This window comes from Octopus bimaculoides, chromosome 8 (genome assembly GCF_001194135.2).
Source record: "Octopus bimaculoides isolate UCB-OBI-ISO-001 chromosome 8, ASM119413v2, whole genome shotgun sequence".
Lineage (NCBI taxonomy): Eukaryota > Metazoa > Mollusca > Cephalopoda > Octopoda > Octopodidae > Octopus > Octopus bimaculoides.
Genome location: NC_068988.1, coordinates 74,014,563 through 74,031,136, shown reverse-complemented (window position 1 = coordinate 74,031,136; position 16,574 = coordinate 74,014,563). Strand labels below are relative to the sequence as shown.

Genomic DNA, 16,574 nt, shown 5'->3' with positions numbered 1-16,574 from the left:
TCTACTAACGGCTGCACACACACACACACACACACACACACACACACACACACATATAAATATATACATATACACATAAGGGTACAGGACGTCACCAACAGTAAACAACATGAAGTACAGAAACCAATGAGTTCAATACACAAACAATGAGAGAAACAAATGGAAAACAGTACAAGTAACACAAAGAACAAATCTTCATCAGTTGCTGGCTGTCTATCTACTCCTCATTTCAAGCATTGAACAACAATATGAGTCTTTGAAGACAGCTGCACCCATAAATACCAAAATAAAATTTTGGATTTATGGAGGGTCAAAGTTGGGAACAAAAACAGGACAGTGGAGACATACAAGGAAACCAAACAAAAACAAACATGGAGGGTTGTTAGACCAGAATGAGGGTAAAATAGCGAAAGCTGGAGAATATGTGGGTACAGAATAAGAAACGAGAACATAAAAAACAAAAACATAGAAAACAAACATTTTTCGAACAACAAAAAAAAACCAAACAAACAGAAAAACGAGACATGCAACAAAAAGAACATTCCCTTCATCAGTTGTCCCCTATTTTATCTACTCTGCGTTTCAAAGGTGAGGACAAGACATGACTTCATTAAAACAGTTCTTCCCGCAAAGCAAATTAAATAAACTTTGGTATTTTTTGCAGAGGGTGAAAGTGGTAGCAAAAATAGGACAGTGGGAACAAAAAAGTAAAAACAAACAGTGAGGGCTGTTAAGCCAAGACGATGTGAAGTGGTGAACGTGGGAAAAACGCGCTTTGAGAAGAGATGGATAAAAGCATGTCTTGTCTTTAGGAAGGAAGTGGAAGAAAGAGAGAATGGCCGTTAGTCACGTGTGATCAACGAGAGAGTTAAGGAGGAAGAGTGAGAGAGAGAGAGAGGGAACGGTGAAGGGGAGAGGAGAAGAATAGGGAAAGGGTGGGAGAGAAAAACAGAAAGGAAGAAGAACGAGAGGGAGATAAATAGACAGAAAAGAGATAGAATAAGAGTGTGCATCGTAATCATTAAGATGAAACTTACTTGGAAATGGATGTGTGGCATTCAATCATATAATAATATAAATAATATATAAATATATGCATATATACATACATATATGTACATACCTACATATATATGTATATATACTTGCATATATGGGTACAGGAAATAAAAAAAAACCTGGACAGAATGACACACTCTGTCCACGTTTTTTTGATGTCCTGTACCCATTTATGCATGTATATATACATATATATGTAGGTATGTATATATGCATATATTTATATATTATTTATATTATTATATGATCGAATGCCACGCATCCTTTTCCAAGTATATATATACATACATACATACATACATACATACATATATATACACACACACGCACACACTTATGCATATATGGGTACAAGATGTCACCAACAGTAAACAACATGAAATACGAAAACAAATGAGTTCAATATGCAAACAAGAGAAACAAATGAAAAACAGGATAAGTAAAACAAAGAATGAGCCTTCATCAGTTGTTGACTGTCTATCTACTCCTCATTTCAAGCATTGAACAACAATATGAGTCTTCAAAGACAGTTGTTCCCACAAATACCAAAACAAAATTTTGGATTTATGGAGGGTCAAAGTTGGGAAAAAAAACAAAAAGTTGGGAACAAGGAAACCGAATGAAAACAAACGAGAATAAAATAGTGAACGTTGTAGAAATATTTTCTTTGAAAAGAGAAAAGATAGAAGAGAGAGATAGAATACATCCAGTCCTTAGGACAATCCTGAAGGAAAAGAAAGATGATCACATGAGGAAAAGAAAGATGGACGATGGTCACATATGAGCAACAAGAAAGAGAAAAAGGGAAAGAGAGGGATAGTTGTTTATGTTTTTCTCAAGGATAAGCAGTATAAATGAGGTGAATCAACTTCAATACGAAATCAAAATAGTATCATGATAGCAGTTTCTCACCTTGAAAATGCCATCAAAAATTAGGTCATGTGACGAATTTTACTTTTATAGAAATGTGTTTTGAGTTAATACCTAAGAAAATTCCAGTGATTTACTCTTTTACTCTTTTACTTGTTTCAGTCATTTGACTGTGGCCATGTTGGAGCACTGCCTTTAGTCGAGCAAATCGACTCCAGGACTTATTCTTTGTAAGCCTAGTACTTATTCTATTGGTCTCTTTTGCCGAACCACTAAATTACAGGGAGGTAAACACACCAGCATCAGTTGTCAAGCGATGTTGGAGAGACAAACACAGACACACAAACATATACACATACACATATATATACAAATATACGACGGACTTTTTTCAGTTTCTGTCTACCAAATCCATTCACAAGGCTTTGGTTGGCCCGAGGCTATAGTAGAAGACACTTGCCCAAGGTACCACGCAGTGGGACTGAACCCAGAACCGGAACCATGTAAGCAAGCTACTTACCACACAGCCACTCCTACGCCTATGTAAGATTTATGTATGTTATGTTTGATTTCTTCAAATGATGACCTGACCAAAACTAATTTAGAATTACCAGTTGTTGAAGACTAACTCATTGTTGGTTAAGATATTTATATACTAAAAAAATGCTTTAAATAATTCCAGTGAAGTTTTTGATCTCACCACAAACTGTTGATACAGGTGATAAGAATGTTTAAAATATTAAAACAATTAAGTTGATCATTTTTTTTATCGTTTGATAACTAAATCAAGTCTTCCTGGACAAAGTTCTAGATTTTGTCAAAGACTTTTGCATTGAGTGTATGAAGACTGTTTTAAGGATACTCACAGGATTCAAAGAACTTGTTACCATAGAATTGTTGAACATCAATGGAAGCAGCAGCAAAATCTTGTCTTGATCTATTTTCAATTATTTCATATGACGTTAGATTTGTCATGAAACAACCTGGTTCGATTATATGGACAGTTACATTTTGTAGTTTTAAACTACATCTGCAAAGACAAAAGTCATATAAATAATATAAATGCCAAATGAGCTTGTATTTTTTCTTTTCTTCTAAATGAGTGGAATCAACTTCAATATGAAATCTTGATAGTGTCATGGTACCAGTTTCTCACCTTGAAAATGCTATTGAAAATGAGGTCATGTGACTGATACTTTTGTTATTTTAGAAATTCACAAATTATTGATTGCATTAGTGAAAACTATATTCTGTAAACAGAGTGATTCAATTAGATTAATAAAGTAATTTGAATACTTAGAATTGTGAGAATTTGTTTCTCGAGATAACAGGATATATTGTACAAAAATAAATTAATTGATTATTTAATTAAAATCACAAAGAAGTTATGGGAAATTATATTTACCTAAGGCCATTTGAATATGCCTCTACAGCATGTTTTGATATGCAATATGGTATAAATACAGGAGGGGTAATTTTCCCTAAGACACTGGACACATTAACAATTCTTCCTTTTGACATGCGCAGTAATGGCAAGAAAGCTGTGGTGACATCAATCATTCCATAGACATTTACATCCATAACTTCAGTATAATGTTTTCGTGAGTAGCAATCAGGGAACAAAAGGGTAGACATGACACCAGCATTGTTAACTAAGGCCCACAAACCTGAAGTAAAAATAACTATTGATAACAGGTAATACAAGTGCAAGCATGCATGCACACATACATATCTTTATGCATTAGCATTTTCAGCTCTCACAAATCCTAAAGACAAACTGAAAGTAATAGTAAAATTGTGAAATTTGTCATTGTTGTGTTACCTGTATCTTTTGGAAGCCGAGATCTGACAAATTTTTCAATCCTTTCAATGTCTTCTTTTTTGGTAACATCCATCAAAAATGCTTCTAATCTTTTTGTACAGATGGCATGAAGATCAGATATTGCTTCTTTAGTTAGACAAGTAGCAAATACATTAAAACCAAGTACATCTAGTTGTTTGGCCAGAAGGTACCCAAAGCCTGTATCACAACCAGTGACTAACACATATTTCTGATTGAATTCTTTAACTGTAAGTGTCCGAAGATACCACTGAAGGAGAAGATAAATACTTATCACAGCCAGTGCAGCAGGAATTAAATCATTTATTGTTGAAAACATCATGTTATTTTGCTGAAAATTAAACAAGAAAAAGAAATATACAAATCAATATGATGAAATATAATGTTGGGGTTACACGAAGGTATATAAGTAGTAAAAACAAAGAAACAAAAAAAAAATCAAACAATAAAATTCATCCACCTTTCAACAAATTTGCTGAAAAACAACTCTTCCCTCTCCATCCTCACTTTCCTTTTTAAGTGAAATTTGTAAACGTTTCAAAGAAGAAGGTGTCTGTTTTCAGCCCTTTCAATCTCATCCACCACACATCCTCTCTCACTAAGGCCACCAGACAAATAAACACTACCTGCCCTTCCCAGTCAAAAGAAGGTGGCAGAATGATCTTCACAGTGAACTCAGCTACTAGCTTGATCCATCCTGCATGCAACTTCAGATGTTTGACATAAAGCCACCTGTCGGGAATGCTCGGACACTGGAAGAATGCATGCACAAGAGTTTCGCTATTCTGCTCACATTTGAGCAAGCCCAGCTGTCAACACTTCCATTCCTGTAGAGTTTATCTTGAAATGGCAATACCATACCCTGCCTCATCCAATAACATTGCCAGGCCAGAGATTTCTAGAAGTTATTCATGTCCAGTTGATTCTTGTCAATGCCCAGATACACCCCGAGGACTTTGTCATTCTTGCTCATCACTGAACCTTTAGAGAATGCCAAAGGGGAACTTCCATCGACTGCATTGCCTGACTGGCAGAGGTATGTGAGTGCCTGATGGTATTCTAGGTACCAGGTGCCCTGCCTAGGTGCCAGGCACCCTGTACTTAATCCAGGACTGCAGCTTGGTCAAAGAGATGGGTTGCAGAAAAGTGAGTCTCACAAACAGTGACCACACCTGCTAATTGTCAGAGAAACACTGGAGTTGTCACAGTCTCAGTGCATGTCTGTGCATCACCAGCACGGATATGTCCAGTCCTCCTCTCAGTGAATGTTGACAGCAAATGGAGCACTAGACCAATGGAACACATCCCTTCTAAAGAAAGCAAAAGAGTAGGTGCTCAAATCATGTCACATGTAAAGCAAGGCATGATGGTCAGGCAGTAATAAATGACAGAGGTGATATATGCATTCACCACTCGGCCTGAACTTTCAGGAACAGCTTTCACTTGGCTCATTTCTGAGTGAGAATAACCACCCTTCTCATCACTTCCTCCCAGTTCTTCATCTAGAGATCTGGATGAAACTAGATCCCGACCAATTTAACTGGTTCATACATCCAACGTCTTACAGCACTGTTGGACAGCATGGACCTGCCTCTCCAGGAGCAAAGCTGCAGACCCACTGACTTTTCTTGGCCAATTTCTGCTCCTGTCACCACCACATATTCTTTTAGAGCAGTGTTGATCAGGTTTGTGTGTATGCCGACACATTTCTCCCATACATTAGTTCGCGTGGATGTCCTTCAAAGGCTCCAGTTTCCAGTCGCTCTAGAGTCAGTACACATATAGAAGAGATAAAAGGGGAAAGCCTTGATGGACTGAGTACATGATGCTGAATGGTTCCAAATGGTGATCATTCACCCGAATTACTGAGTTGATGATGTGGCAATCCAACCGCAGAAACCGGCAACCATGAGAACAGCTGCCAAGCATTGGTGGTTGACTATGTTGAAAGCTTTTGATTGATCCAAATTGATCAGGGCCTCACCTTTGTCAGGTTCTTTACCCACTCCCTCTATGATGTGTTGTATGAGGTGGAAGTTGTGGATATATCTACTTGGGATGAGGCATGTTTGCATATCACCAAACAGAGTATCTATGACAAGTGCCAGCTTCTTTGCAAATACCCTGGCCATAATTTTAAAATCTGCATTTAGCATGAGCCTAAAATTCTATATGAGATCTTCTTTGTTTGGGTCCTTCCTCAGCAGTGATCCTCGACACATGGAACTAGGAATATTCCCATTCTGCTGCCAGTTGCGGTAGATATCTGCCAAAAGGACCCCAAACAAATTGGGAATATATAAAAATAAAGCTCATAAGGCAGAGAATCCAAACCAGGTGATCTGTTCATCGTGCAGCTATTCATCGTTTCCCATATTTTCATGACTGCTATAGGCTTTTCACAACATACTACATCTTTTGCTGAGAGTCGCGGCAAGCTGTTGAGGTAGGTACTGAAATCCATCCTGCGTTCTGGCCCACCATTTATCCTGAACAGTCAAATGAAATGCGTGTGAAATACCTTACATACCTGGTTGAGCCAGAGTAGCAAGTGCCTGTTATGGTCCACCAAAGACCGAATTGTGGCTTTGCTGCCATGTTTTGCCTTTGCTATTCAGGTCATTGAGTAGCTTTTATCCCTTCTTACTTTAGAAGGTGATCAAGTGAGTGATGATTTCCATGCTTTTTGGTTGATCTGGATGAGTAGTTCAATCCCATTGCCTGACCAATTCTCTTTTCCCTGTCTGTGTTGTTGCAGTGTGCTCTTTTTATTTTCTATGCTGCATATTACAGCCGCCACAAGCTAGATGTCCACGTCTGGTGGTATTTCAGCCACCCTTCCTTTTACAACACTCCAAATGGCTATGCTGGAATTAGCAACAGTTCATCACTCTTTAATATTGTGGTCGAATTTCCCTTTGCTGCTTCTTCAACTGTGCCAAAGTGTCTATGTTTTTATGCCTCGTATTGGTTTAAGGCACTTTTCAATCTAGACAAGTATCACTCATTCAAGTCGCCTTGCTTTAAGTGCAATGCATTTAGAAGTCTTTCTTTTGGTCTCTTCTCGCATTTTTCAGTATATGTAAGCTTATTATTCTGCCATACTTTGTAAGATACTATTTTGCATCTCTTAGTTATTGATCAATCATACTACTGATTCTAGTTTTTACATGCATTTGTAAAACCATTTCCACTTTACAAGCTTCACTGTTCACTGTTTTTATTGTATTAATGTTTTAGGTGGTAATGATGGAGTTGTGTTTGCCTCATTGTTCTGTTTGTCTTGCTTGTCACTGCTATTGCTGTTATTATTGTTGTTGATCTTGCTACTTTTTGTGGTGGTGTGAGGTGTAGTAGAGGTGCTGCTTTAACATTATTTTCCACTTAAATGTTTGTTGTTGTCATTGCTATTGCTATAAATTCATTTTCTGTTAATTGTAGCAGGTTGTGGCAGAAAACTTAGTTTCATAATGGCTCTTCCAAGAGTCATCTCTTCCCTTAATTTGGTGAGCCTCATTGATTTTTTTTAAATTGTAATTTTACAATCAAACATACCAAAATTAGCCCTGGCAGGGCAAATATTTCACAAAACCAACAAGCCTTAGCGAATGCTAGATGACTTATTAATGAAACGGTGCAACTAAAATACAAATAACGCTTGTTAAAACAACAAAATTTAACAATACCTCAGGAATTTCAAACAGATAACTTTCTCTTCTAAGCATAACAACAATGACAATGACAACAACAACAACAATAATCCTTTCTACTAAGGCACAAGGCCTGAAATTCATCAACCCCAGTGTTTCACTGGTACTTAATTTATTGACTCCAAAAGGATGAAAGGCAAAGGCGACCTCGACAGAATCTGAACTTGGAACGTAAAGATGGACGAAATACCGCTAAGCATTTTGCCCTGTCTACTAACAATTCTAATAATAATGTTAATAAATGATTCCTGTCTTACCATACATGCAAGAAGTGAAAAATATTGTTTTAACTGGTACGTCACATGTATTGAGAAGAGCATTGTCATTGAATTTTCTTTCCTCCCCCACCACCTTATTTTCTTTACTTTTTTCCATTTTTCTTCTTTCCCATTTCCTTCCTTCCTTTCTTTCTTTCCCTTTTTTTCCCTACCACATGACTTTTTAAATGAACAATCTGATGTGTTTATTTTAATGGCCTACCAATGTATAGTGAGTTTCTTTGCCCTTGGAGTCAGGAAGACATTTGGCAAAATTGAAAGGGGATAATAATAATAAGAAGAAGAAGAAGAAGAAGAAGAAGAAGAAATGCCCGGATGCAGTACCAGGCAGTGTCTCTCTTGGCTTCTGATCTTAACTGATTGGAAGTGTTATCATGTACTTTGTTTTTTCTTGGTATAAAAGATGGACTACAGCAGATATTCTGTTCAATACCACAGAATTGCTTGTCAGTTGTTTGACCTTAACCAGTTGAGCATGTCCCTTGGTGGCTGACGATATGTGCATCTCTGATCATGAGCAGAAGTAGTGGGGGAACATCATAGCCATGTGTCGAAAGGAATTCTTTGGGGTTTGGATAATTCACCTCTGAAAACACAGGTCTTTCGTTCAACATCCTTAAACAACCCTTATTCAGGGACCTTTTGAGCGGGAAAGGCTACTCGACCTGACGAAAATTCTAACTGGGCCCCACCGGCAAGGTCATGCGCTGTTTATCTTGATATGAGATCATCATGTGGCGCACATATGGTTATAATGCATGTGTCTGATGTACCCTTATCAGACGGGTAGTCATGATGGTTATAATAGGCTTCGTATATTTTACCCCAGTGTCACTTTGATGGTATGCATTGCTCACTCACTCACTCAATAATAATAATAATAATAATAATAATAATAATAATAATAATAATAATAATAATAATAATAATAATAATCGGACACGGAACAAGCTCAGGAACAAGCCATTTCCAACGGAAATGAAGAAAAAGAGCTTTGGTGGAAAAGAAGAATAAAGCAACCAATGACCGAACTACGAAAACATATCAACATCGTGAAAAAAGGTGAAATCAGGAAGAAAGAGAAATATCAGTAACTAGAATGTAGATGTAGGATAAAGAAAAAGGGGTTAAGTGTAGTACTTGAAGAGCTGAAACAAAGATTGCAGGTTAAATCGACAAAGACCAAGAGATATGACCAAAGAATCGAACATGTGCACACTTAATGCAATTCTCAGCCCGAATTAGCGAGACAAAGTGTGAAAAGCTGGACAGTTAAATTACAGGCTCAGTACATAGAATTAACCCCATTACTGACATTTCTTCGTGAGCCCCAAAAGAACGAAAGATAAAATTGACCTCGGGCTGGATTTGAGCTCAGAGCGCAAGCAAAGAAACGAAAACTACGAAACATTCTATCCTACGTTATAATGATTCCTCACCTTAGAATATAAAGTCATATATGTTAGATTCACAGAATATTTAACCTTACCTGTCTCTGTATCTTTCTGTCGGAAGAGAATCAATGACAAAACACTGCTGCTGCTACTACTTTTGCTATTATATCCTCTAATCATATTTCAGTTTGAGGTCATTCCTAATCAGATATTGTAAACATGTGTCATTTTTCCTGCAATTAAACCACAGTAATCAGTAAGAAAAAGAAGGTAGATCTGAGAAAATGTTTTTAGCATTGGTGGTCATAGCTAATATGAGTAATTGATAAATTATATTGGCAGTGTCTTCAGCTATATTGATGGTCGTAGCTAGTTAACTCATTAGCAAAAATATATTGACAGTCCACTAGCTATTGCCATTCATTCTAAACTGCTGTATATGAACCATTTCCATATTCAATTCTCGTTGTTCTGAATTTTACTCAGTAATAACGTCGTGGATTTGACGTATTTCTTTTGTTTTTCCTTTTTAACTAAAAAAAATCATTTCCTGATCATCATTGACATAAGATAGTTTTTTTGTTTTTTTTCTCACAAAGCAAAAATCAATATTTTTGAAACAAAGTATTTCTAAATATAATTGCGACTTACATTTTTTCAGAAGTTGATTATAGTAGGATTGGAACTCGGAACCAAGTGAAACAAATATAATTAGTGACATCTGTTCAGTCTAGTGGCTCCCAAACCGTGCGTCGCAAGATGTAACTAGGTGTGCCTCGAAAAAGTAAGATTATATTTCAAAATATGAAAAATACAAACCGATATTCACTAGAAAGTTCATATATAAATGTCTAAGTGTCAAAAAAGACTGCTAGAACAGCAATCTAAACAAAGAAACTATTTTGAAAACAGGATGCGTGCTTCTGAAAAGGCTCAAATCGCGTCTGTTGAGACAGACGAAATGATTGCATTATAAACGAAATACCATACTTTAGTCGAGTCGATTATCTTACCCGCTTGTAGAAAGATGGTTAAAATCATGTTGGGTGACGAAGCCGATCAAGAAATAAGTAAGATTCCGTTCTCAAATAATGCAATCTATTGGAGAATTATGGATTTATCTGCTGATATAGAGAAAAATGTACAGAACAAATTTCAGAATTCAGAATTTGCTCTACAAGTTGACGAATCAACTGACATTAACAACAAAGTACAATTACTTACATTTATTCGCTTTATTGATGGTAACCAAACCATAAATCAGTTCTTTTATTGTGAAGAAATGCCACTCATTACAAGAGGTCAAGATATTTTTGACATTTTATCTGCCTAGCTAGAAAAATAGAATTTATCCTGGAGTTTATGAGTTGGAATATGTACCGATGAGGCACCATCTATGATAGGCTCTATTAAATGTTTTGTATCTCTCGTACAACAGCAAAATCCTAATGTTATACGTACTCATTGCTTCCTACATAGGGAAGTACTAGTTTCAAAAAACAATACCAGTTGAATTAAAGCAAATATTAAGCCAAGTTGTTGAAATGGTTAATTATACTAAAAGTAGGCCGTTGAAGTGTCGCTTATTTGAACAAATTTGTGTTGATATGGATTCTCAAAAACAAGCGCTTACTTTTCCACACAAAAGTCAGATGGCTCTGAAATGGTAAGGTGCTACGTCGCATACATGAACTCCTGAAGGAATTACATGCATTTTTTGAAGAAGAAAAATATGACCGCTTCTTGGAATATCTACAATGTGAATTTTGGGTTTCCAAGCTGGAATATTTAACAAAGATATTTGCACAAATTAATAGCATCAAAACAAGTTTGCAAGGTAGAAATGAAAGCATTCTCACTTCGACAGATAAGCTGGTTTCATTTAAAAAGAAAGTTGTAATTTGGAAAAATAGAGCTGAAGGTGGTAACTTTGAAATGTTTTCCTTAATACTTAAAAGCTGCATAAAAGAAATGACACCTATTGTATTTGAACATTTGACAAATCTGGAAAAAAATAAACTTTTATTTTCTGCCATTGAACACAGAAGAGTATGATTGGGTTCGAAATCCCTTCATAAAAATTCCATCTAATATTGGTCTGAAAATATATGGAGAAGAGGAATTGGCATCTATATCTAGTGATCGCAGACTTAAACTTTGCCCTACGTATGTAGAAAACGTAGGAGCTACGCAGAAATATTACACGCTTGTCTTCAGAATCCCTCATGATATTGGAAATACTTCCGTGCCATCTGAATACATCTTAAGTTCTCAACCTTTCGCCCCCTTAGGTAGTACGGTTCACCTGGGTGGGGCAGCGAAAATTGGTTTAGTGTTCGATCACAGAAGGGTTCCGTCTGCGGCCTCTTATCAACCACAGCGACCTTGGATCGGTTTCAGCTGCCATACCTATGTCCTTGATGGTTCACTTCATTTGTTTGGTGTTAGACCAATCTTCTGTAGGGAACAGAACACCGACCCTGCTACAAATCTGCTGCACCGACATTAATCGAAAATGAGACTGCGAGCCATCCCTTCACAGTGTCCTGTCGACCAAGTCTTGATATTCATACTGAGTAATTTGTGGAATTACAAAATCACAAATCTGGTTTAACAAACCACGATCCTCGAGCTAAACATAAAATTCCTCCCTTAAAATAATTATATATAGTAGAAGACACTTGCTTTGGGCTAGTGTCTTTTACTATAGCCTCAGGCCAACCAAAGTCATGTGAGTGGATGTGTGTGTGTGTGTGTGTGTGTGTGTGTGTCCACATCGCTGTACACCCGATGTTAGTGTGTTTACGTCCCCGTAACTTAGTGGTTCGGCATAAAAGATCGATAGAATAAGCACCAGGCTTACAAAGAATAAGTCCAGGGGTTGATTTCTTCAACTAAAAAGTGGTGTTCCAGCATCCCCACAATCAAATGACTGAAACAAGTAAAAGAGTAATATATATATATATATAAAGGTAAGCAGTGTTACCAGTTATAGTAACCGACTAGGGGATAAAATATCCATATTTATCATCGATATCAGTTACCCGTGTTATCTCTGGGCATTAGTATGCAGGCACACTATGTTCGTAGAGTACAGGTAACAACAGAATAAACAAAAGTTTATCAGGAATCAAATTTAAATAAACAGAAAATGGAGAAAATTTTAGATCAGCAAACAAATCAATTAGACCACATCTGTAGCTTACTATTTAATACAAAACATGACATAACACAACATTTATGTGACATAACAATTCTTAAGGCCGTTTCCGCTTCCGATGCCAGTCAGTGCCTACGAAAGAATTGCGAAAATAACAGTCTTCATCTTCATACGAGTGAATGCAAAAGCGTCCAAAGAAATAAACAAGAGGAAGAGGGAATAGGAAAGAAAACATGACCTAGAGAAGAAGCCTGGAGGCTTAATACATTAAAATCATACAATCTTCCATCATGGGGCTTCGAAGTCAGTTGGCAAAAGAATGATTTAGCAATGGTCTTGGGAAAAAATTTTCGGGTTATATCTATATAAAGGGGGAATCAAGATGTTTTAAAAGTTGTGAAAAGAAGTTAGTAAAGAAATAATGCAAGGAAATTATTGACATGCTTAGAAAGAGAGCAGTGTCTATATTATCTATCGTAAAAATCTCTAGTTGATATTTATCCAAAGCAATACCGTAGGGTTCTTATGATAGTGCACTTACTGGAATATTATAGAGAGCACTACTTGTTGTCCGCAATGCGATAGACCGAAGTCTCTCCATCTCTATAATTGGTCAATCATATTTGAACCAAGGGCAAAAGTTAAAACCATTTCAATGAATATGTAAATAAAAAAGAAAAAGAAGTAAATAAAGGATGCGAGGGAGAAGACTATGATATAAGTGGTATGAGGCCGCTTATGACTTTCTGCAACTTCTTAACATAACAAATATAAGAATAAATAAATAGATAGTCCTAGAAGCACTCTTAAAATAATTAACTTAGAGGCCAAAAAAATCATGTTGGAGTATATGTAGATGGTCGGACGGAACCATTTACACCGATTAAACCTTGTATAACCATTAAGGATCATAAAGATAATTATTTATGTAATACACAGGTCAGATTAATATGCCCTAATAAGTCAGATTTAGGTAAGCTCAGTAAAGCAATCTTGGATAAGTATATACCTACCCTTAAAAAGATTAAACTCGAGTTATGAACAAATACCCAAAGCGCAATAGGATGGTTCTCTAACACAAAACATAAATTTTGGCAAATTGACATTCAAAATTATTACTCTTCCATAAACCCCACTATTCTAAATAGTGCGCTCATTTTGCTAAGAACTTTACTAAGATCAGTAGAAAAAATCAACGTAATTCTCACGGCCCGTAAGTCCATTATCGAATTTGATAAGAAGCTGTGGGCTAGAAAGGACACCCCTGATTTCTTTGATATAACCATGGGACCTCCTGATTCAGCGGAGGTAACTGACCTTGTGGAAATTTACCTTTTAGACAACATCGATAAAGAATTCCTTGAATTTGAGGGAGACTTCTATAGAGATGACATACTTTTTCTTATTAGAAACATCTCTAATAGACGTCTTGAACTACTTAAGAAACATCTGTGTAAATATTTTAAAAGATTCAGCCTCTCTATTACTTTAGAAGATGAAAACTACTGTATCAACTTCTTAGACGTTAATGAAACCTAACTCTAACTTAAAGTATATAAACTATCACAGTAACCATCCACAATCAGTAAAATGAGCTCCAATAAAAGGCATTAGCAAAAGGATTTCCTACCTCTCCTCTAACGAGGACATATTTAATAGTCATAAGGATAAGTATGATAAGGCACTTATAGATTCAGGCTATAGAGGTAGAATCAAATATATCCCACTCGAGCGTGCAATGAATAGAAGTAGTAACGACTATATTGACTGCAACAATATAGTACATGGCCATACACCTAAGCGATGTATAAAGTACAAGAAACTACAACTAATGACGCTAATATGATTAGATTAGCAATAATATGAGTAACTACAAAAATAACAGAAACGCAACGGGTGGAACAACAAGGGTAAATGGACGAAGGATAAATAATGCTAATAAACACACTAACCATGAAGACTACAGTAAAAAAAAAAACGTAGTAGCAACACTATATACTACTAGTGCAAACCTAGTCATAGCACCACTAATGGCAGTATAAATGAGCAGAGCATTGATAATGGAAGTAATGGTATTATACGTATACACCATATAAAACACCCTAACATGTAAACATGTGTCGCCCGATGAGACCACTGGTAAATCGGGAGACCATGATCTGGTGTATACTTCCTTTTGCGATGCAAATAAGGACCGATTTAACTAAGCAAATATTTAACGGTATAAATAATCATTTTGATAAGAATAATAGGTATTCAAAACTTACAAATAGTAGAATAACTAGGAAAGGTTATAGTCTTACGCATAACTTAGTGAGCATTATATCCTCCCTGAATAATAAAAAATTAAATACTTTCTACTTAAATAGAAGCAACAATAGCAACGACGGCGGTAATAGTAGGAATAAAAACAATAAACACTACTCCAATCTTAGTAAAGGATACACTCAGAACCAATAATGATCCTATCAATTTAAATAGACTCAGCTCTACCCTACTAGAAAGCAATTTCTCCCTACAGCACAATCTATGTAACTGTAGGAATAGGGAGAATTGTGTCCTTGGAAATATCTATAGAATTAAGGACGTAATTTACCAATGCACAGTCACAACACAGTTTAGTAAAATGAGTTACATAGGAGCTACCCAAAATGAGATGAAACGTAGACTAGCCACACATCAACATTCTTTTAGAAATAGAAGCAGAATTAACTTAACTGGATTAAGTAAGTATATTTGGGAACTCAAAGATAGTGACATCAGCTTCACATTAGAATGGGAGATCCTTAATACTGTACCTTCGTATAATGCATTAATGAAAATTTTTTCATTCTAACAACACAAAGCCCACTATTGAACCTGAGAGGGGAGAGAAGTGTAGCTTGCCTGCACAAAGGTGGGTCCACTTTCGATAAATATAAATAACATTTGAAACCCTTACTGCCCCAAGATAGTACCAAGAACCCCACACCATAGAAATAGTAGCCATTGATAGTAATTTGAAGGCTATGCATTTTCTCCTTAATTAAAGTTAGTTTGCTAGTAGCAATACCGGGGCTTTTGCAGGTATTCATTTAAATACCCCTCTCCTTTTATCCAAATTCTGAGTTTAGGTCCTACTCCCCACCCATATCAACCACACTGTTATAACCCCTAATAACTAATTCAAATTCTAGTTTTTATTTTAAATTTTAACTTTATTTATTTTGTTTTATTTTATCCTCCAGTACCTTTCATACCATGGATGTGCTTGTTGGCACTTGCAGTAATCTGGACTAAATTCTCTACCAACTTATTGGTTTTCCTCCACTTAAAATAAACCTTAATAGCCCTACCCACTTAGGAACAACTTTACCCCTCTGTGTAATGTATTTTATTTTATGTATCTTCCTCCACTATATAATGTATGGGTCTGCACTTGGACATTACAGTAGTTGTACTTACCAGGAGATATTTGTATAATTTGGGTTTACTATGTAGGATTGAAAGTGTAATTTGTTAGTGGACCTAGTATGACTGCACCCATTTAGGGTCAATATAATTTTAAAATTATTAAATTTAATGATATGAACAATCTAACTTTTAGGATAATGTAATGCATATTATGTATATTTAGTAAACTGTCTGAATACGAGAATTATATTCATGATACTAATTAACATGCGTTTTGGTCTTAAGTCTTAATCGCTTAAATGTTAGTGGTTTTGTGATTTTGCCTTTTCGTGTACTTATAAAGTGGAATTTTCTTCGGTATGTGTACACATTTACTTGTTTGTTCATTATTACCACCACTCGAATTTTTATTTGCTATCTAGGATGTAAAATCCAACATTATTGTAGTAAGTCTTATTTATATATTCTTATGTAAAATTTGTACTAGTTGTCTCCCCTTAACTGGGCCCTCTGTAGCCCTGGAAGCAGCATCGTATGAAACCATTTTGGCTAGGCGTACGGTGTGCTGTTGGAAACTTTCAGCAGCTCGGCATTCCGCTGAACGTAAGGCGCTCTGTGAACGTCTAAAAGGACCTCTCTATATAACGTACGGGAAGTGAGAAAGTCTTTACGTTTCGAGCCTATGCTCTTCGACAGAAAAGAACACAGAAATAAACCGGGAGTGAAAATAAAAAAGGTTTAGTGGCTAGCGATCTATCATGGAAAATGCTGGACAGAGGTATCACACAGGAGAGCTAGGAAGAAGGAAAGATAATAATGTAGTGGTGATCCCAAAACGAAGGTGCGCATGTGTGTGTGTGTGTATATATA

At 36.2% G+C, this 16,574-nt stretch overlaps 1 protein-coding gene across 1 annotated transcript in view; it reads right to left on the bottom strand.

Annotated features, from left to right (window-relative positions):
• LOC106871805 (17-beta-hydroxysteroid dehydrogenase type 6) overlaps positions 1–9,304 on the bottom strand; it is a 20,877-nt gene extending 11,573 nt beyond the window's left edge. Inside the window, exons 1-4 of the mRNA XM_014918451.1 lie at positions 9,247–9,304; positions 3,752–4,100; positions 3,335–3,596; positions 2,796–2,959 (exon numbers count right to left, since the gene is read on the bottom strand). Of these exons, the coding sequence (XP_014773937.1) occupies positions 2,796–2,959; positions 3,335–3,596; positions 3,752–4,091 (766 nt within the window). The 5' untranslated portion in view covers positions 4,092–4,100; positions 9,247–9,304. The remainder of the gene's footprint in view (positions 1–2,795; positions 2,960–3,334; positions 3,597–3,751; positions 4,101–9,246) is intronic.
• Between the last annotated feature and the right edge of the window lie 7,270 nt (positions 9,305–16,574).